The sequence below is a fragment of the Lynx canadensis genome, chromosome C1 (genome assembly GCF_007474595.2).
Source record: "Lynx canadensis isolate LIC74 chromosome C1, mLynCan4.pri.v2, whole genome shotgun sequence".
NCBI lineage: Eukaryota > Metazoa > Chordata > Mammalia > Carnivora > Felidae > Lynx > Lynx canadensis.
Genome location: NC_044310.1, coordinates 168,916,881 through 168,940,312, shown reverse-complemented (window position 1 = coordinate 168,940,312; position 23,432 = coordinate 168,916,881). Strand labels below are relative to the sequence as shown.

The following is a 23,432-nucleotide window of genomic DNA, read 5'->3' as shown; positions in this document are numbered from 1 at the left end:
GAAATTTGCTATTTTGTTACTAAAAATTAGCTTCTAGAGCTTAAAAAAATTAGGCAATATAACCATTTAAATTATGGGTTTTGGAGGGGCGCCTGGGTGGCGCAGTCGGTTAAGCGTCCGACTTCAACCAGGTCACGATCTCGCGGTCCGTGAGTTCGAGCCCCGCGTCGGGCTCTGGGCTGATGGCTCAGAGCCTGGAGCCTGTTTCCGATTCTGTGTCTCCCTCTCTCTCTGCCCCTCCCCCGTTCATGCTCTGTCTCTCTCTGTCCCAAAAATAAATAAACGTTGAAAAAAAAAAAATTTTAAAAAAAATTATGGGTTTTGGAAAGCATTGGGATGGAAACTATTTCATATACTTAAAACATCTAAATTCTTTTACTTTGGAGTTACTGATTTTACAGGATGATTGTTTTAACTTTTCAGGATTTGAGTCCATCAGTCCTGACATGAAATCTCCTGTAGCCTGGTACACGTGGACTAGAGTTTATGTAAGGATGCCCTGATGAGGTACTAATCTAGATTTCAAATCTTTCCCACATCTACATTATTTGCCAAAAAAGGAAAGAAATTGTTATGGTACCAATTTTGTGACTATTCCTGAAAGTTGAAAACTGTTGATTTTCTTTAAAGTGTTTTAAAATTTGTAACACAGATGAAGTTTATAGCAAATTTTAAATTACACAAAATATCACACGGTCTAGGAGATGCATTCTTTGTGCTTCTGAAAGTCCTGTTATCCAACAATTATAACACATTGGTTTCAATGTACTCAGTAATACCGAAAATGCTATCATTTCAGAAAAGAGCCAATTTCAATTGCCTCAGGGATCATCCTCCACCACTGATCCCAGAGGTTCTCCTGAAAGACTTACTTTGTTTTTTAGTAATGAAAAAACAGATCTTCTGCTTATATAAAGGGTACTTTTTAAAGCTTAATTACTACCGGTAGACAGTGAGTTCAGGAGGTTTCCTGCTCTCAGCATTCGAGGAGTGAAACCCAGTCACTTTCACAACCTTGTTCTGGGGCCAGCAATTATATACTGAGGGCTTGTGAAGAGGTAACTTCTAGAAATTTCAGCTGAGAGAGACAGCTGGTGGCAGGGCTTCCGCTAAGGAGATATTTTCCCTAATAGCTAAATTAGAGGGAAGTCTTACTACCTGATCACTTCCAATAACAGATTTTCAAAATTGCCTACAGCTTCCTTATACAGAGGTTATAAAGACAGAATAAATAAATTCAGATGAAATTATAATCTGCAGCTATCAGAATCTAGGTCATATGCATGAATAACTATTACAAAAAATGATTGTATCTGCAAATGAAAAGGCAATATTTCACTCGTCACTAAAACCTCTATGATGGAAATTTTGATGGCTCATTTTATTCACTGAAAACAAGCAAAATCGGTAAAGTTAGATTTCTAAATTTTGTTTCTCTAGTTCCATGCAGAAGAGAATGTTCTTATAGACCTGATAAAAACACATTTAATACATAGTTTTGAAGAGAAAGAGTAACATCTAAGCAAGGAGGTGCATTTGCTTAATTTGATAGTCAATATTTTACTCAGTATCTAATTTATATGAAATACTGGCCTCTAATCAGGCTCTTTGTAGAGTTTTGGTTTTAAGAGTCATTAGTGAGGTACAGTTTCCATATTTTACATATATCAGTGTATTAATATTTGAAATATCAGCTAAAGTGCAACATTCACAATGTTTCAGAATATAAATTAGAATTTTTAAGTATTGTTTTCATAAGCAAAAAAATTTCACTGAAAATGGATTTTAGAAATTTACTCCTGGGTACCCTTAATAAAAATGTGTTCTAAGATGACTAGCAGATTTATACCTCTATAAACATATATTCTTTTAAAACATTATGTATATATACAGAAAGAAAAAAAAAACCCATAGCTGTATAAACAATTATTCAGAAGTCATCTTATTAAGCTCAAACCAGTGTATAAGTTCATTCTGAAGTTTGCTAATCAGGATCATAATCCTCCTACATAGTCTGAATAAATCAGAGCCCATCATGAAGGTATTACAAATAAAGGTGTTTAAAGATAAAATCCACTTTTAAAACATTAGTGGTCTTCTTGTATCCATTCAAAAATTTAGGAACAGCTCTTAGAAGTATGTTCTCTGAAGATATTTAGCAGGATTTTTCAAACAAGTCTCAAAGATCTATTAGAAATGAATCATTACCTAGCCATGGAATTTATTTTACTGAAGCAAGCACATATGGTAAATAATTTCTTTTAAAGGAATGCTATTTCAAGTCCAAGACTTCTCCAAATGAGTTGTTTACTTCTTCAATATGATTGAATTCAGATGCAATATCTTCGAGGGATTACTTACCTTGAATAAATTGAATGCTTTAGTGTTTTTCTATCCATTTAAGAGCTGAAAGATTCTCTTTGGATATATTAAATATTCCCTTTGCAGTTATTTTCCTCTCGAAGACTAATCATTGCGTAGATTTTTCATTTGCATGGAGATCCAATATGTCACAAGGTCATGAGTAAAAGAAGTACATAGAAGAAGTCAGTGTTGTAAACAACATCTTAAGTTTCTTTGGTTAACCTGAGTCCGTTGTCCTCTCAATTTGAAAGATGTCTTCAATCATCATCATTGCTTTTGCTGTTAACGTAACTCCAACTGTCTCTTCTGTTTTCTTCTTGTAGGATAGATTTGTACTGTCTTTTAAAGAAACCAACCTGAAAATGGCATTGCATAATCATTAGTGTATTACTACAAACATATTACACTCCTATCAGATACCTGAAAACTCACTGTCCCGTGTAGACAGTAAAATCTAGATGGGAAATACTGGGTTTAAAGAGCATTATTTTTGTTACTCCAGGACTGCTCAGTGACCCACATTCTCCAAAATGGACATTAAAAATAATATGCAGTGTTTTCCAAATGCTTTTCTTAATTGTTTTAATTTTTATTTTTGAGAGAGAGGGAGACACAGAACCCAAGGCATGCTCTGAGCTGTCAGCACATAGCCTGATAGGGGGCTCAAACTCGTGAACTGTGAAATCATGACTTGAGCCGAAATCGGATGCTTAACCGACTGAGCCACCCAGGCACCCCGTCCAAATGCTTTTTTTCTAGAACATCTTTCAAAACTAGTGTTATGGTCGGAATAACTGGCTGAAGTCAGGAGAAATGGGAGATCAGTACTATATACTCATTTGGGAATTTAAAAAGTTAACATTAAAAGTACTGCAATACTTAAATCTAATAACTTGGGAGTCACAAAAGTCACTTTGTGAAAGTCAAGAATGTTGTATTTGGTTTGACATTGGTAATTATTAATGACTTACCTTCCACATAACATATGAAATCAATAAAAGTAAAATAAGGCCAAGTAGCAAGCTACTTGAAATAATTGCTATTGTGAAATGACGTTTGGGTCTTTGATGATGTAGTCCTTCAAGGAAAACCTACATAAATTAATGAAAAGAAAGAGCCACCAGTTTAAAAGTTGCTTCTGTTCCTTGTGAAGCCCCACCCTCACCCCCAACCCACGATTCCCATAGTAGTTTGAACAACCCGTCCCCTTCTCTTGCCGGTTCTAATAACCCTAGGAAACACTGGTAACTGTTGAGCTGGATGGCCTTGCACCATGGTTCTTCATCTGGTTAATGCTACCAAGTTTGCCTCCTGAACGAGCCATCTGCGTCCTTTCCTGGCACCAGTTGCGGAAAATGCCAAATCTCAGTAAACTATTTCAAGCCCTCCATGATCTAGTCAATCTATTTTCCTGACTAAACACCCCAGCAGGTTTTCCCTATAATTGTAATGTTTCAGGTAAAGTGGTAATCTTACATGTGCAACATTTTCATCCTTGTTTAGTTCAATAACTTTTGGATTAGGCTCTGGAAAAGCCGTTGCTCTTATCTCAAATGTGAGCGCTGAAGTCTCATCCTGTTAAATAAAAGAAAGATCACTGTAGCCTGACTCATAGTTTTATTTCATGAAGATGTACTAGTAATTTATCATGATCCTTACCTACGATCTCAGAATTTTACAACTTATCTTCCCCAGTGTATTTCACCATTTGTGGTTAATTGTAATGCAATGTTTTCTTTGCTTCCAAAGGCACAGCCGTGGTATTAATTTTCCTGGCATCATTTTGTTCAAATCCTTTTATTAAACATGACTACTTTGCAGATAACTTGATTTAGGTATTTGTAATAGCTAGCAGTGTATTTTTTTCCTAGTCAGTCTTTTTCCCAAAGGTGACTTTCTTCACCTGATAAATGGTTCCTCAAACTTATTTTATCTAGGCTTTTCTTTTTTTCTAAAACAGTGTTATCATCTTGCTGTTGTAAAATACCTATAGTTTAATACCATAATGGAAAAATATGATACAAGTAGTTATAGCATGCCAGTATAAAATTGGTAGGTGAACTCTGAGCTTTACTATCTAACAGACGGACTTTATAACCAAGAATCCATGGAGCTCAGGAATCTAGGGATGGGCTCCACAGACTCTGATGACCTTTTACAATTACATGTAAAATTGAAGGTTTTTTCTCATATATGTATTCACTGAGGTAGATGAGAATATGTTGTTTAGGAATTTTACTAAAGAAGCCTATGACCGACCCTCAAAAGTTAAAACTACCGCACAAATGTTATTTAATGTTTTGGAAAGAACACGGAGAATTTTAGGGGTAAAAATAGATTACATACTTTATTAAAGCAGTGGTTTCCAACAGGAATGCTTCTATCCCCTAGAGGACAGTCAGCAGTTTCTAGACTGTCAGGACTTGGGAAGTGGTGTACCAGCATCTAGTTCGTAGAGGCCAGCAATGGGCTAAACATCCTACAATGCACAGCACAGCACCTAACACGAAGGAATTATCTGGTCCAAAATGCCAGTAGTGCCCACTGTTTAGTAACCTGGACCTCAAGAGTAGGAGAGGGCAAACTGCTAAAGTTTAAATAACTTGAATGGTCTCCTAACAATTTTTAGCACAACTGGAATGACAACAGACTTCTTAATTCCCTATCTGGTGCATCTATTCCACCCCACCCCCCCCATCCTCTTTACCACCGTGTGGCAATTTCAAATACTCCTCTTGAAACAAAACCAAACCACCGATTTTCTTTGGCTTACTATATGCCATGCACTAAATGTTTTACAAAAAAAGTATCTCATTTAGTCTGTAACACCCCTGCAAGAGATTATCAGATGAGGAAATGGAAGAACAGAACTCCAGATAAAACTAATTTTATGTCAGTAATCATAAATATGCATACTCATTTCCAGGAAGAAGTCCAAGATGTTTATTTGTTATTGTACATTTCTGTTTTATTGTTGATGAATGTTGATGTTTTAGTTGGGTTCTATGAAAGTTTTGCTTCTTAAATTTTATGCATAATTTCAAGTAGTTTAGAAAAAACCTTAAGGTTAGATAAAATGTTAAGGTAGTCCATTTCTGTGACTTAATCAAGGTTCATAAATAGTTGGACATGCTTTCTAAAATAAACCTCTTAATTATTCCATAGTCTATTCTACAATCTTATCTGTTTAATTACAAAAACTGTATCGTTTAGACAATCTACTCAGCTAAAGCGATAAACGGAAACACTTTTAGAGTTCCACTCCCAATTTTACTATTCATACCTTTTTAATTACTTCAATGCCTCCTCACATACCATCCTACCTAAATAAGATGACTGAATCTGTAGATTCTGAATAAACTTAGCCACAAAGTTGTCATTGTATTTTAGACTTACCATTTCTGAAAGAGATGGGCGGCCTTCCAACTGCATGTGAACACTGGCTTCTTTTCCACTTTCCATATTCCCAAAATTACATAAAAGACTTAAACAGTATGGATCAGCTTTTATGCAGAACTTGAAAAAAATACCAAAAAGCTACATTAAAACTTTTTTAAAGACGTCTAAAATATTTTACATGGAATTAAACATCTCCCATTAGTGGAGTTTGTTTTATAAATTATAACAAGAAGTATTTGAACTTGAAGCATGTGGTATCATTCTTATGAATTTAACCTTCGGAGACAGAGTTACAACAAAGACGCCTAATCAGAGCCTTGCTAAGTCACATGTTCCATATTCCTTGTTAAACTTGGATTATTTGAATGTGAGATGGCTTCCTGGGGGGGTTGTTTTTTTCATAAATTCACTAATATGAAAGGAGTGATAATCTCATGCCACAAAGTCTGCTCAGCTGAGTACTATATCTTGGCCTTCTACAGGGTCTGGAACAATGTCTGGCTGGCATGAAGTAGGCATTGGTTTAGATAAATAATGAAATTGTATAGTATATTTAACCCTGGGTCTATCTCTCCCACGTCTATTCCTCCCATGCAAGTGTATTAACTTGTTTCTTTCCTACACTCAGCTGACAGTTCAAACCCAGTGGTTCTTGGTTTTAAGGTTTCACTTCTGTGTGTTGGAAAGCAAAACCTACAACCTAAAAAAATTAAACTTACCAATAGCTTCTTATCAGTCTTTGACAAGAATCTGAAAATGTCTTTCAGGGTCTCCAGTGGACCTTTATCCTGCTCTAATGCACACTTTCTTTGATAACTTTTAAAATGGCAATCTCCAGCAGTAGTCTATAAAGACAGAAAAATGTTACTCCATATTGGAAAGAACGGCAGAAGCTACACGGTCTTAAAAGGTCCAATTGGTTACCTTTTCTAAAATATATCAAGTATCTCTGAATTGTGAAAATATCTTTTGGACAGATTTGGGAAAGATTAAGTTTCTATGGCACAAACACAAAAACCCAGAGACATTTTAACAAGGTGGGATACAGATGCTAAAGTGATACAGGGCCTAACCTTACAGAAATTAAAGGCAATGTAAAAAATGGACATTTGGACATTACCATGAAATTAAAATTTCTTTTGCTTTAGACACAAAACAGTAACGTGTTATATCAGCATATCCTACTGTCTAAATCTGGAATTCAAGTAAATTTTAAAATTAGATCTCGAATCTACATAGCAGATTTATTTGTTGGTTGGTTGTCTGGAAGATGGTAAGCTAAAATAATTCTGATGTAATCATCAACATAAGAATATTAATTCTTTTTTTAAAAAAAAGGCTGGGGCGCCTGGGTGGCGCAGTCGGTTAAGCGTCCGACTTCAGCCAGGTCACGATCTCGCGGTCCGTGAGTTCGAGCCCCATGGCAGGCTCTGGGCTGATGGCTCGGAGCCTGGAGCCTGTTTCCGATTCTGTGTCTCCCTCTCTCTCTGCCCCTCCCCCGTTCATGCTCTGTCTCTCTCTGTCCCAAAAATAAATCAAAAACGTTGAAAAAAAATTTAAAAAAAGGCTGAAATACTGATTTTCCAACAGCAGCCTCAAGGTTTATAGAGAATTTCACCAACAATTACTTCCACAGGGCCATTTCACAAAGAAAATGCACTGACGATGCTAGAGCAGAGTTCTTTTCTATACTGTATACGTCAAATGCAGAAGTTCCTACAGCCTCACAGTTCTATGTAATGTATAACACTCAAAGTATATTCAGTAATTGCATGGCGAATTCACAGCTTACAGTGGGACTCAAACACGTTGACATATCCATTTTGGCAATATTACTTAGGTTAAAGGAAAGAACCCATTTTTACCTGGACATCCAAAAGGTTGAACAGCTTATCAGTTTGGGGGGCAAAAGAATTTGGTACCATTATTTCCACACTAACATTTGGAGCCATGCTATGGCCAGTGTTGATAACCTGATAAGGAGGAAAAGTTTTTCTTTTAGCAACTTAATATTTTTCATAAACATAGGTACAGATATCAATGATTTTTCAGGGGGAGGCATGGGTTTCATGCAACATTTATAGTGCTGGTGGTTTGCAGTTGGCAGTTGCATAGCAAAAGGAGACAGAATATCCATATCCAGAACTTTAAAAATGTTTGCTAATAATTTATTCATTATTCCTAGCCCTCTCCTTGATATTGATTAGGCCGAAACGTCCAGGCTGATAATTATTGCAGAAATAGTCTAAAGAAAAAGACAACAGCATACATTTGTATGGGACATTATGTGTCTAAAAAAACCATGATCGATTGATCCTCACAAGCGTCCCATGAGGTGAGCTGACGTTTTATTATTCTCCAGCTCAGGAAAAGTCTCAGAGATGTGAATGATGTGCCTAAGATGGTTAAAAAGTGACAAGAATTAGGACCAAAACTCAGGTATTCTAATTCTCAGTCTTATTTTCACAAAATCACTTTGTTGAGAGGATAATCATCACAGTAAGTGAATAAGAATATATTTTAGTTCAGGGTAATGATGATGCTGATACACTCAGAAAATCAGAAGGGGGTAGGTTATTGGGTTTTAATAGTAATGCACATCTAGCCTTATAAGAATAACGCATGGGGGGGGGCACCCGGGTGGCGCAGTGGGTTGAGCGTCCAACTTCGGCTCAGGTCATGATCTCACGGTTCGTGAGTTCAAGTCCCACATTGGCTCTGGGCTCTGTGCGGACAGCTGAGAGCCTGCTTCAGATTCTATGTCTCCTCTCTCTCTCTGCCCATCCCCTGCTTGCACTCTCTCTCAAATATAAACAAACATTAAAATTAAAAAAAAAAAAAGAATGCATAGGTATGGGGCACCTGAATGGCTCAGTCGGTTAAGCATGTGACTCTTGGTTTCAGCTCAGGTCAGGAGTTCAAGCCCCATGTCTCTTTCTGCCCCTCCCCCACTTGCTCTGTCTCTCTTTCTCTCTCTCTCAAAATGAATGAATAAAGAATAATGCATAGGTAGATGATATTTCTTTATTGATAAATCTTGGGATTGCAGCTCCCTGAAGAAGGAAATTGGGCCAAAATAATTGCCATCTGGGCATGTAACTACGGAACCAATACAATATCTGATGTTCCACAGAATCTGAATGAAACAGCATCACTCATAGATCTGCAGTAATCTTTAGAATGCACATGACCTAGAAGAACAAATGTGTACCTGGCCTATGAAAACTGCTAGGCCCTGGAGTCACAGGGCACTTGCAAAAGGTAGTTTCAAGCAGTGGGTAACCAGCACTGCCCAGACCCTCAGACGACATCTTCCTCATGCCTGCAAATGATCAGTCTAACCTAAAATATTCTTCACCTTTGTCTAGTAATGTTGAGACCTTTAAGAACATTTTCAAACTTGCACAGCCTCACCAAACCTAGAGATTCAAAGTACCTCCAGTCCCAGTCACTCCACTGTAATTTAACTGGAAAAAAACCTATTAATTATAAATTAATAAATAGACCTTCTAGAGTTTAGTGCAGTTTCTGTTTTAGTTTAACAGAGCACAAACTCCCACTGGGCTCTGACAGGAGCATTTCTTGGGACTTCAAAGTAGAAAGCTATATTTTTCAACACTGATGTACATTAGTATAACATAAAGTTGGGTATACGTAGACTCAGTAGGATTCCAAGGTCATTCTCTAAATCTGAGGCAGGGCCCAGGAATTTGCATTTTGAAAAAGTACCTCAAGTGATTCTGATTCTGATATCCATTTTTAAAAGCACTGCCTTACCAAAAAAAAAAAAAATGACCTTACAAAATATTAATGTACTTAAATCTAGACTCACTGACATTCTATAGATTGTTCTATGGCTCTAAGAATGTTTGGGCAGTGCTTTTGGTTCAAAAAATGTTTTTGTGGCCATTATCTCCAATTATCACCATCCATGATGCATCAAAACTGACAGTAAACATTAAAAAAAGTTTAGCTTTATATTAATATGTTTGGATAATGATACTCTTTTTAAAAAGATTATTTAATAAATGACACATCACTTATAACAGGCCATCTACCTATGGCCTAAAAGGCTGACCAAGCAGATGTTAAATGGAGATGCAGGAGGTAAGAGCTTCCTTTACTGGGTAATGTCAGCACTTATATAAAAGCTTGAATCAAGAAGAGAGTTCACGGATTCACACCTCAACCTATCCTGATTTCTGTGTGCATCTCAAGTGGATGCAGTTCCTCCCATAACTTTGTGTGTTTCAGCAGTTACCTCCATTCCTGTGTTTGCTCCTTCCCACTGTATTGTAAGGAATTGTGGGCTTCAGTAATAGGATAGAGATAAGGGTTGGGAGGGTGGCAAGGGGAAGCAAGAACCCAGGAGGAAAGTCCATGAGTAACCGTGCTGCTGTCAGCCATGGGGGTCCTGGGCTGAGGGACATCACAGCATATGATGTCCTCTGGAGCCATACAGCAGGAACAAGCTCTCAGTTTGTTACAAATATCCCAACAATCAACTTCTCTTACATGAAAAGTGAAGTTCATTTTTTCTGACATGCATGTTTCAGGCTCATTTTCTTCCTTTGGTCCATACACAAATGAAGTTGGGTTTACAAACCTGAAAGAAACAAATTCAAATTTGATTTGTCTTACTTGATGGGGTATTATCAACAGTCTTTCTCTTTGGTCTGGATTATTGCATCTCTCTTAAATATTGCATTTAAGACTATATTCCCAACTGTAGATGCCTCCTAAGCACCACTGAATATTTTTGGTTTCTTGGTAAGATAAGAATTTAGTGAAATGTAATGAAAGCAGAAAGCCATGTGCTCTTTCTCACTAATATCCTCTGTTTGTCTTCCCAGCACTGACCATTCCTTCTCTCTTAGTTCTCAAATGATTCACATCAATTTGACAATTAGACAAATTCTTAGCTTTTCCCTACAATTCTATTATCTTCCTATAAATCAACCTATTTTACCTATTTTTGAGTTCTTTTTTTTTTTAAGTTTCATTATTTGGGAGGTGGGGAGAGAGAGTGAGTGAGTGAGTGAATGAATGAATGAATGAATGAAACCCAAGCAGGTTCCTCACTATCAGTGCAAAGCCTGACATGGGGCTCAATCTCACAATTGTGGGATCATGACCTGAGCAGAAATCAAGAGTCAGACGCTAAACTGACTGAGCCACTCAGGCGCCCTGGAGTGCTTTCTATAATCCAATTCCTGCTGGCTATTTGTAATGAAACCCAAGGTAGGAGAACAGTTCAAACGTAAGTACGGTCAACTTTTTGGTTAAGAATACAAGGTTGTCATTCTTTTGCCTGTGATTAGACATATACATCAGTAGTGGACTTTAAGAAGTATTTTTCTTGGGAATCCCAACTCTAGCAGTTGCCCTCATTTGTCAGCTAATGTGAAGTAATACACGTTAAAGACTGGTTACACAGAAATACTGAAATGCTATAGATTTAGGCAGTTTTATACTCAGAACATTTCTTGCCCAAAATCATACGTAGAGGACACTCCTCATAAGAGGATCAAGAAAAGGAGGTGAGAGATGAGGCTTCAAAACCAGGAATATGCCATCAGCTTTTCTCTGCTCCCCACTGACTCACTAGATTCTCTCCTGAATGGCTTCCTCTTTCTTCTGCTTGTTTTATCTCGCAAACTTGATACTCTATATTTTCAGTTGCAGACACCATTTTTATTAAAAAAATTTTTTTAATGTTTATTTTTGAGAGAGACAGAGCATGAGCAAGGGAGGGGCAGAGAGGGAGACACAGAATCTGAAGCAAACTTCAGGCTCTGAGCTGTCAGCACAGAGCCCGATGTGGGGCTCGAACTCACAAGTCATGTTCATGACCTCAACCGAACTTGGATACTTAAACGACTGAGCTACCCAGTGCCCCATCATTTTTTCTTTATATAATTACATGTCATCTCTATGGGTGATTAAAAATGATTGGCGATGGTTTTATTTACAGCAACAAGAAAAGCTCATCAGTCCGTGTGTTTGGTATCTCCTATCTTCTATTCCTTTAAAAATAATGGTTTTAAAGACTAATAGCCTGAGTCATTTCCAATAAAATCACAAAAGGTTTTCTCAATACCCCTTAAATCTTTCTCCATACATTTCCTTCTTGATCTGAGGAGGGTCCACACAATCAATCACTAACATTGCGGGGAACCAGTGAATGCTGGCTCCGAGGCCACAAGTGAGAAACTCCATAATTTATGGGTATGGAGAGTGGACAGGGAACACCTTGCAGCTGGCTCTCTCATAACTCAATCGTTTTGGCACAGAAGTAGATGTGGGCTCTGGAGAGTGGTGATTTGACTAAGCTTATGCTTCTCTGAACTTCACGCTTGCCATAGCCACTGAGCTTGATTCATTCCAATTGAATGCTGCCCCACACTGGGGCTCCTGGCCTGCACAGCATAAAACTGAAAGGTTGGGGATGACCTGCTAGAGGCTTATGGGACTTTTCCAATAAGAAATCTCCAATTGGGTACTAGTTTGAAGAAGTCTCAGTAATGATTATAGAGTGCATGAAAATAACGAACAGATAAGCAAGGGAATGCAACACTTAAGGTCTGGGCTAAGGGACAGAAACAGCACAGGATCTTTCCTTAAAAAAACTTAAATATATTTTAGACCAATAATGTAAGAAGAAACAGAATTTAAAATCTGCTTTCCGGGTTCCTGGGTAGCTCAGTCAGTTAAGCATCTGACTCTTGATTTCAGCTCAGGTCATGATCTCGTGGTTCGTAAGACAGAGCCCTGTGTCTGGCTCTGGACTGACGGCGTTAAGCCTGCTCATTCTCTCTTTCTCAAAAATAAACCAACATCTGAAAAATGAAAAAATAAAATCAGCTCTCAGCTTTATAGGAGGCCTTAGTATTTACTTACCCATGAACAGATAGCATGACTTCATACTTGAGAGGTATTGCTAAAGTCACTTTGTTACGCTTCAGATTGTCCATTTCTCCTTCATTTGCACTACAGAAGCAAACAGAAGACACCCTGTTAGAATCCATCAAGCATAAAAATCATCTTCAGAGAGAACTAATCACATACCATGTATACCTAATATACTTGGAGGCTTTGGGGAGTGGAGAAAAAAGCAGATGCAGTAGTAAGAAATGTTTATGACAGGGTTGGCAAAAATTTGCTCCCATTATTTACAGTGTTATTTGCTCCACAGACAGATTTTTTTTTCCTTAGATCACACAAGTGAAATTTTCTCCGGCAGACAATGGAACACAGCTCCAATGATTCTCCCTAACTCCCCCGCCCTACCGACACCCTAAAGTCAGGGGTCCATTTCCTTTAGCACAATTCTTTTTTTCACAATGAAACGTACCAGGTGGCATGCACTGTGATGTTGAGATCCTCTTCTGCTCTGCTGAGTGAGCTCCCATCCAAGAGAAAGCTAATATCTATCTGTAAAACGCAGAGAGGGACATGCCCATTTTTTTTAAACGTAGAAGTAATATTTTTTATAATCTGAATTTTAATCTCCCTTAATGTTTATGGTCTGTGGAATGCAGATTTGAGACTAAGTTCTGGAAGCACAGACTACCCCTCTCTTAGGCGGTGAGCTATGGGGACGCTGTTGGGTTTGTGGCAATTTTAAAGCAGAGCATTTCCACAAGTGACACTCAGAGACAAAGCCGCCTCTAAATGTAAAGACAGGCAGGTCCAGACTGACAAAATTAGAGATGCTTTAACAACTTGAGTGAGGACTCTTGCCAGTAACACCTTTTGGTATAGCAGAGGTAACATGCCTGGCAGATAGGACCACCTGGGGTGGAGAGGGGTGGGAGGAGTGTTGGAGAAGGGTGAGACAGGGTAGCAGAATCCTGATCCACACATTCACATGCCCATCTTGACAAAAACATGTGCCCCCGCTTTTTTTTTTAATTTTTTTTTTTCAGTGAACATTGCCAAGAATATAAACACAATCTCAAAAATCTCAAGCCCAGTTGGTTGGAGTTTTATTTCATCACTTAGCTGCTTACTCTAAGCAAATAAATAATAATGGTAAATTTTATATTTGCATGTGGCATAAACATGGAAGAAATAGAAAATATTTTATATTCATGTTAGTAAAACATGCTAAATGCTTACCCTTGATAGGTGATCTACATATATATATCCAACACTGCAGTCGAGTTTCACTAAGCCAGCACTGTCTGTTACTTCACAGTTTATTTGTTTCTCTTCCTAAAAGGAAAAATGAAACAACTGGCTTAGGTAAGAAGGAAACCCGAAGTTTATAACATATGTTAGAAAATGTTTTTTTAAAAGAAAATCATCCCTGAAGAATTTGCTCTCCTGGAAGACTTTTTTTTTCTGTTTACTTTGGGGATAAATAGAAATAAAAATAAAATTTATAAATATGTAAATAAAAATTTATAAATATGTGTGTCCATGGATACACATATATTGGTATATTTTAATACTCATGTAAATTTTCCACAGAATACTTCCTGGACCTGTAGCTTTGATCCCTGTTTGTATTCTCTATTTAATTCAAGATCCAGTTCCTTGAAAAACCTTGAAGCAAGGAATTAAGGAAGTTCATATTTCATTGGCCCTCTTGTCTGAGATGTGAGAATGTGACAAAGTATATAATTGTAATAACGGTCATCACAATTAGATATATATAGTCAAATATTCAGAGAAATGTATATAAATATACACTGTTAACTATATACTATAGATGTATATACACTAGACATGTATATATACTATATATACTATATAACATATCACATACACTGAATATTTGACTTTTCTCTCATACTATTGCAAATAGGCTGCTGATGCTCTAGAGAAAAGGGTAACTTATTTCTGAGGCGTCAAAGACCTCTCTACATGTCCTTGGTTTGAAGAGATGGCCTCTAGATAAGAGAGGAATACATTTGCTAAGAGATAAGACAGGCATCAAAAGAGAAAGTGACAGGCTTTTCCCTTTGAAATCAACCTTATTAATGCCTGGATGATGGATTTAAGTGTTGACGATTGAGGCATGGTGGTAAGAACAGGTCTCTAGGTGCTTCAAACTCTTGTAGGAAAAGAGAAATTGCCTGCGATCTGGTTGGCACCAAGATGTCAGAATGTGTGGAAGACTGCTGGTTGTACAGTATTTGTTGGAAGTTCTTTGGGAACAATACTGGGCATGTGAACTTAAAATGAAGAGCAGTAACTATGGGAGCCCAGCTTAGAGGACCAATATTGCCTGTGCAGGGACCCCAGCCAAGAAGACAGGATAGTAGCACCAAATGAGCATGTCATCTGTGAGAAAAGCAATGGCACCCGAACAGCTTGCTTGGACAATTGGACAGTTGCGTCTCTCACACAGTAGCATTTGGAAGCAGGAAGCTCTTTTGATCTCAGATCCCAAGGAACTTGTCATTTTGATCAGGAGCATGAACGAAGTCTCAAAAATCAATGGAAGCTTGAGTGATAAGTCTGCATCTACCCCAAATATTTAGGCCTAACATTGATGAAATGGAGTATACCATTTACACTTTAAAAAACGAATGCGACTGTGGTTTTTGAAACTTACCAGATCTAAAATCTTAACGAAGTAAAGACCGGAGGGGAGTCTGATGTGCAGAGTCGTTTCGTACGCATCATCTCCAGCATTAAACAAGGACACGTTCAACATCAAGGTCTTCATACTTCCAACAGCAAGATAGGTCTTATTTTCATGTGGCCTGAAAATTGACGTTAATATTTAGTTCTTGTTTGGGAAATAAAAATCCCGTCTCCTCGTTTATCCTGAACATACAATACTAATTTAGAAAAACACCATGGGGAGATGATCTCACGCAAGTAGATGCAAATTCATGCTCGAAAGAACTCAATTTCTCATGTTTCAGATAAATTCAGCCAACTATTACCCAGGAAGTTTGTTATTTTTAATTAGTTATAATTAAGCAAATCTGCTTTACATTTTCTGTTTCACTTCTTCTATACTTTAACAGATTTTTCTCATATTTCACAGTATTTTTTTTTCCAAAAGTGAAGATGTTTATTTCTTTTCTTTCTTTACCCTTGGAAAGACACTGAACTAGCTGTTGCCCAGACCAAAGGGGGAAATGGGGAGTAGTAGGAGAAAAGGAGAAGAGAGAGACTACCTCCACCAAAATAGAGGATGTTTCGGTGGAATGAGCACAGCGCATGAAAAGGACCGCCAGGCCCAGCAAGTGGGTGCCACTACAGTCTGTCGTGCTACCTTCAATGTCTTAAGGCAGGCTGGCCACCTCTACCAATAACCAGACCAAGTTAAACACAGAACTGCAGCCATGCTTCATCGTCCCGTGAACTGGAAAGAGAAGGTTGCTGTGAATCTAGACATAGGAGTGAGTGAGTTCAAGTTCTGGCTCTGGCCTAGTTCTTTTGGGTGGTAGGAGGTCATTTAGCATTTTTAAGCCTCAGTCACCGTCTGTAATAGTAATAATTACTATTACTGAAGGTTTGGCTCATGCACAGCCCACGAAGTCCACAGAAAAATACCTTGATATATAAAAAACCTGAGGCTTAAGGAACTGATTCAAAGTATCACAGCAGGAATGTTCTAAAGTCTCAAGGTAAATGTCTGCACAGCCCAGTCTCTCTACCAATTAGAGAATTAGAAGAGTCAAAGAAAACTTGTACACAATGATTCTATAATCTCTCCTTAAAGACAGACATTCTTAGATATTGAGTAATTTTTAATCAGTGAAGGATGTGACCCAAGGCAAAGCATCAGGTGAGGGTAATCCTAACAATTAGAAAGGTAAATATTCACCTAGTACGAGAGAAAGTTTCCCTATGTTTACATTGTATCATTCTAATCAACATCTGTATAGAAGATTAGTGTTTGGATAAACTAAACATATAGTCTGCATTTAATAGTTATTGCTGAATTGATTTCAAACAAAGGGTGTCCGGGAACAGAGTTTAAGAACAGGTTTCAAAATTTATGCTGTGAAGACACATGAATGACTGATCAACTGTAATTGAAAGCTCCTATATAATCATGACATTCATTATTCCAGATACAAAAATAAATTCCCACCCTTATAGAGCATATACAGTAAAGGACAGATGTATAAACAAAATTTAAACAAATATTGTAAATACATGGAAAGGAGTTGTGAATAAGCAGCTCTGGGAAACCAAGGCAGGAACCACTTTTGCCTGAGGGTAGCAAAGGCATGTCGCTTCTTTTTTTTTTTCTGCCATTCTGATTATTTAGATTTAATTTTGGGAGTACTTTTTTTTTTTAATATAAAGGTATGAAAACTTCATGATTGAACATGACTTAATGTGGATTATACCCTTAACTGATTTCTCAAGTCCTCCTTCTCCAATCCAGTTTTCACACTGCCAGGGAGGGTCACTTTACAGAAAGCAAACTGAGAAACTTAACAGAAACCCATGGGGGAGGGGAAGGAAAAAACAAAGGAGGTTAGAGCGGGAGAGAGCAAAAGTATAAGAGACTCTTAAAAACAGAACAAACTGAGGGTTGATGGGGGGTGGGAAGGAGGGGAGGGTGGGTGATGGGTATTGAGGAGGGCACCTTTTGGGATGAGCACTGGGTGTTGTATGGAAACCAATTTGACAATAAACTTCATATATTGAAAAAAAAAAAAAGAAAACAAACTTGATAACGTCATAGGCCCACTTAATGTCCTTCAGTGCCTTCAAGATAGAGTGCTAATTTACTAGCACAGCACATGAGGCCTCACTACTCTGCACAACTCATTCCTTTGCTTGAGCCATACTTAACTGCAAACAGGTATCCAAACACCTGCGTTCTGTACCTTCTGTGAAGCTCTCTCTCTGCCTTTAACACCTTCCCTCTTCACGTCTCTGGGTGATTTGTTCATGTTCAAGACTCAGTGAAGTGTCAGTGTTACTAGTTCTCAGAAGTTTTTCCCGTGGATACTCAGTGCTAACCCCTATCACTCAGCACTGCATTCTCCCTAACAGAAGCAGCTTCTCCCTCTCCCAAAGCACACTGGGCACCCCTATAAGGAAGTATTTTCGCATGGTTTGGCTTTTGTCATCACTAGAATAAGTTCTCCTAGACAGAAGATGCTAAATCATGATTACCACTGCTTTCTCAGAGCCTGCAAACATAACTAGTGTTCAAAAAATATGCGTGGTATACAACTGTATCAAACATTTAAAAAGGACTGGGTAACACTAAAGAAAAGAGTGGAGAAAATGCTGGATACATGTTTGTAAAAAGTTCATTAACTCATCATGATAAATTCTACCAAGTTACAGTCATGGTTCTGTGTTCTGTGAATTCTAAGTGTTTCATTAAGTAAACATCTACTACATTCACATGATCTGTACCCCATCACACAACTGACATTGTAGTGGCAATACAATTGTGAATTGACCAATACATTAATGGCAAGATCAATACTGGAAAGAGTATGATTTTTGAGAATTATTTTTATGAACCTCGGAATGGGCAAATTTTAGACACTTCTCCGTATTCTTTAACTTCAAATGGTATAGCTCTAAGAAGTTAGACAGTTCACTTATACCTAAAAATTCTTCCCCTCTCATCCTGATTTTTTCTTCATTTTACACTTACTTATCACGATAGTACAAAGAGAAAAATATGCATATCCTAAGAGCACAGCTCAGTAATTTTTATAAACTGAATGCATTGAAGAAAGGAGCACCCACATCAAGAAGACATATTAACGGCAGAATAGGATATCCTGCCCCCCTCCTTTCCAGTTATTGTCCCCACCCATCATCTTCCTTTTATTAGTATCGACTGGCTTTGCCCAGTTTTTTATTTCATGTAAGTGGAATCACAGAGAATTTTTAAATATCAGGCTTTCTGTACTTAAAATTTTGCTTGTAACATTAATTTCTATTGATGCATGGAGTTCTAAACTGTTTATGCTCTCTGGTGTATACATTGCAGTTTGTAAATATACCACATTTTATTTATCCATTCAATTATCATTGGGAATTTGGGCAATCCTAGTCTGGAGCTATTGTCTTTTGGTGAACATATAAATATAATTCTTTTGGGTTAGTCTGTCTCTGAGCAGACTGCTATAGTTTGTTAATCCAGGATTAACTCTTGAAAATCTCCAAATCTGGTTAAGTTTGGCAACCATCTTAAATTATACCAACAAACTATATTTAATAAAATATAGGGAATTATAGTGTATCAATAAATAAAAAATGTACCACAGAACTGTCATGTAAAAAGCCAACATCCCATAGAGTACGGTTTCAAAAACTGCCTACAGGCCAAATTTGGGCCCCTGTCTGGTTCTGTAATAAAGGTTTACTGAAATACAGCCATGCTCATTCATCTGTGGCCACTTCTGCACTATGATGGCAGAGATGAGTAGCTGACATAGACCTTTGTCCCACAGGGCCTAAAGTATTTACTATCTGTCCCTTCACGGAAAAAGTTTGCTGGCTATACCACAGACCAATCTGACTGAGAAATACCATTAGTTTCAAAATAAGCATACAACATAATATGACTATATTTAAAATCTGTATTATTCTGGCAATAACAAAGGCTTTGTTATTTCGGATGGCATCAGATGCAGCATCAGAGAAAACAATGCCCCAGACCTCATAATTCCTTGGTTGGTTCGGGAGACATTGAGGAGAAGGGAATGAGGAACATGTTCATACGTAGCATCTCTAGTTTCTAACCCCTGGGTTTGAGAAGTTGGAGCTTTTCTGCAAGGATGTGTATCAACTAAACAAAACAGTCACTCTAAACCATGGCTACCATTTCAGGTGGGAGAATGCCACTCTGTGGCAGCAGGCTCCATTTTTCCTACCATCTTAGGGAATGCCTGTGACTGATCACTCTTATGGCGTAAACCTTTACGTTACATAAGTACACGTCTGCTTGGTGGAGCTGTTAGAGGGCAGAGAGGGAAGGTGGGAGAGCACGGCTGCCCTACATTACCCCCCACTGCTCTACAGTCCCGTCACAACTACAGGAGCCTAGGAGGTTCTAAAAGTAAACTTCAGCTTGACATTAAAGTTTAATTAAGACTTGTAGAAGAGCTGCCTAGAAATAGACATTTATAAAATATTCTGGCTTGTACCCAAAGCATTAGTCACTGAACACCTTTGGGAAAGAAGTTGGCACTTAGACAAGCAACAGAAGGTGAAAGTACTGCATAAGCAGCTAGGTTCCAAGACAACAGCAAATTAAAGAGAAACACAATGTTCACATTTCAGCAGCTATACTCCTGGTTTATTTTCCATTTTTAAGCTATTTTGCCACATTACCATAATTACAACTCTACTCTCTCTTTTTTTAATATACATCTTACTGTATCTTGATTCATTAACAAGGTGCCGTCAGAAAGATACCCACCAGCTTTTTATGTGAGACATAATAAAGGACCAGGTGCACATCTGGAAGTGCGACAAGGCTGAACCAGAGCTTTCCCCGGGAATCGTAGCTCATTCTTCATTAAAACGTGCATAATGCACACTTGAAATTTACAAAGCAGCCGAGAACCCACATAATTTAAACAAATCAAGGTACTGTGTACATACAGAATCATAACTTAATAAGTGAAAGAGGAAAGATAGAAAAATGGTGTATTTCAGCACGAGGCTCTGTTTTCCCTGAGTATTATTTTATAAGAAATCTTCCTCAAGTCTTAGTATAATGAATGCAGTTTGCCTTGATAGAATGAATTAATGCTTCATAGCTAACATGTTTTTAATCAAGATGTTAGAACAAAATCTAATTGTAAACTGATAATGTACTTGTGTCAAGGTACAGGACTCATTTATTTTTGACAAAAACCTAGCCTGCAGCAAGTGGCCTATAGGTCCATGTGACAAATCATCCTCTTTTTTTCTTTACTACTGACTTCAGGAAAAAAGAAAATACTGGAAAATTCTCATCAACCACAATATATCAGTTAACTGACATTTAAGAAGATTGCATTTGAATAGGGGCAAACTCATTGATGTCCCAAGAGGTACAGCAGAAGAACACAGATTGGAAGATACAGTTAGTAATTAGCATGTTTTCATGTATAAAGCATGTAATTCATCTTTCTAAAACTCTGAGATCAGTGAAGCATATATTCCTACCATCTCCGTTTTAAAAACAGACAATTTTGTTAGACTTGCTCTTTTGGGGACAAACAGCATAGTGGCAGATGCTGTGCATTGCCCACTGTCCACCCAACAGTAATTTTCCTTCTTAGCTGCTAGAAGAACCCCAGATTATTCAGGCAGAAGCCTGTATTCCATTGAAATTGCAGAAGAGAAGCCCCTAGTTTAGCTTCAGGGAATGAATTATGATTGATCTAGGATGGTCATGATGATTCCATTCTTCCACCAGGACAGATTCAGGGATGAGCATGTGACAAGGTCTCAATCAGAAGAAGAAATCTGTAAAGATGCTTCCCTTCCTAGAAAGGCAGCCTCAAGTGGACCCAGAATTTTACTCTTGCCCCTTTTCTCTTGTTGGGAATCTAGGTGCTGCTACGGCCATGGGGTGACCGTGAGGGAAAAACCAAGAGAACTAGAAAGATAACCATGCATGTCCCAATTTTGCTAGCTGCCCATTTAATCTGCAGCCACCTTCTGCTTTATTTATTTTTAATATTTATTTATTTTGGGGAGAGAGAGACAAAGCATGAGCAGGGGAGGGGCAGAAAGAGGGGGAGACAGAATCTGAAGCAGGCTCCAGGCTCTGAGCTGGCAGCACAGAGCCCGACGCGGGGCTCGAACTCACAAACCGCGAGATCATGACCTGAGCTGAAGTCGGATGCTTAACCGACTGAGCCACCCAGGCGCCCCACCACCTTCTGCTTCTTATGCAAAACAATTAAGTGCCTTCCTTGTTTAAGGCACTATTCATCAAGTATCCTTACTTGCAGTGAAATGCATTCCTAACGGATATGAATGCACTTGCTCAGGAAAAGCTACACCACTTGCCTGGGACACATGACTGAGGTAGACAAGGGAAGCAGTGTCATTTGTATCAGTAATCTATATGAAAGGCTGGATTTGAAACAGCCTATGTGATGGCTAATACCTGCTATTAGATTTGTGATCTTGATAAAACCATCCTTGTTGATCATTTTGCAGTGCAAGCCCATTTGATTGGAGTTTATTGTCCTGAGAATTTAGACATTTGGGGGAAGCCTCCACTTAATGAAGACATGAGACAGAGTGTGCCTGTGTGCTATATAGTTTGCTCTAGGCAGTCTGCTACCACAGTTCTCACAACTCATGTTCTTTACTGAGGAAATAAATGCATTTAGCTAAAGCAGGTTTCTAGCTCTGAGGCACATGAACACCGTTAGTATCAGTGGGGTTATATTCAGGGGAACATATAGAACGAGTGGTCACGTGTGCTTACTATTACCAACGAGGGAGAGGGGACTTCTAGGTGAGAGAGGCATATTTCTGTCTGATAGCATAGAATTTGTTATAATGCAAAGCAATTTTCAGAACCTTTCATTGTGGGCCTAAAAGTTAATTAAGAGTTTTCATTTGAAAATTTCTCAAGTTATCATTTACCTAACAGAAACAGCCTGTAACTTTCCTAGTTGGTACAAAAGATGTGGGACTTATACCTTACACTGGCATCCTTGCCACCTCAAACCTCGTGAAACTAACAACTTCTGACCCAGTCAATCAGCGGCTTTCTTGGGACATAAAGAGACATTAAACTTTGGGCAAATAACCAGTACATATGTGGAAAATGCTTAGGATTCTTTGTCACTATTTCATTTTATCACAAAACTAAAACTTTTTTTTTAATTAAAAATTTTTATGTTTTTTTTTTTTATCATTTGAGAGAGAGAGAGAGAGAGAGAGAGAGAGAGAGAGAGAAAGCATGTGCAGGTGACCCAGAGAGGGTCAGAGGGAGGAGAGAATCCCAAGCAGGCTCCTTGCTGTGAGTATGGAGCCTGAGGCAGGGCTGGATCTCACAAACTGTGAGATTATGACCTGAGCTGAAATCAAGAGTCCGAAGCTTAACCGACTGAGCCAACCAGATGCCCTAACTTTTTAATCAAAGGCTGTACGTATGCCAACAGCAATGCTATCAACAATAACTGTTAGGAACCTTTATGTATTCCAGGCTTTGTGCTATGCCCTCGGTTCGTATCACTGCATTTTATCTTAAAACAACCTTGTAGAGTAGGTATGATTTTACTTTCTTATCAATGAGGAAAGAGGTTTACAGAACTGATAAGTCTTCTCTAAAAAGGTCATTCAGCTAGTAAATGGTAGATCCACTTGAACCAGGTTAGTTTGACTCCGAACCTGAAACTCAACTACAACATCGCTGCCCACATTTTAGTTTGATAAGAAACACTCGTAGCCCTATGACTACTGAACATGTCTGGCCTGGCACCCATAGATTCCTATTTGGATGGTGTGTGGCCTGGAAAACTCCATTTCTCATAAGCATTACAGGTGATTCTCATAAAGGTGACTCAAAGGCCACACCTTCAGAAACACTGCCTTATCCTTCCCTGGCTGCCATTTAAAATCACAATAAACTTGATAGATTTCAAGAAAAATGATCACTTCAAATTAAAAATGTAAAGTAGGTAATATAATTTATTGTGACAGAATATCTTAATTCACTAAGATGTACTTTCAGTCTTCAGGAAAGAAGCATCCATGGTGAT

At 38.1% G+C, this 23,432-nt stretch overlaps 1 protein-coding gene across 1 annotated transcript in view; it reads right to left on the bottom strand.

Annotated features, from left to right (window-relative positions):
• Positions 1–1,360: 1,360 nt before the first annotated feature.
• Positions 1,361–23,432, bottom strand: part of ITGA4 (integrin subunit alpha 4) — a 91,804-nt gene continuing 69,732 nt past the window's right edge. The window contains exons 18-28 of the mRNA XM_030324489.2: positions 15,329–15,479; positions 13,885–13,980; positions 13,118–13,197; positions 12,664–12,753; positions 10,279–10,369; positions 7,629–7,736; positions 6,483–6,608; positions 5,761–5,880; positions 3,841–3,939; positions 3,336–3,455; positions 1,361–2,720 (exon numbers count right to left, since the gene is read on the bottom strand). Coding sequence (XP_030180349.1) covers positions 2,622–2,720; positions 3,336–3,455; positions 3,841–3,939; positions 5,761–5,880; positions 6,483–6,608; positions 7,629–7,736; positions 10,279–10,369; positions 12,664–12,753; positions 13,118–13,197; positions 13,885–13,980; positions 15,329–15,479 — 1,180 coding nt within the window. The 3' untranslated portion in view covers positions 1,361–2,621. The remainder of the gene's footprint in view (positions 2,721–3,335; positions 3,456–3,840; positions 3,940–5,760; positions 5,881–6,482; positions 6,609–7,628; positions 7,737–10,278; positions 10,370–12,663; positions 12,754–13,117; positions 13,198–13,884; positions 13,981–15,328; positions 15,480–23,432) is intronic.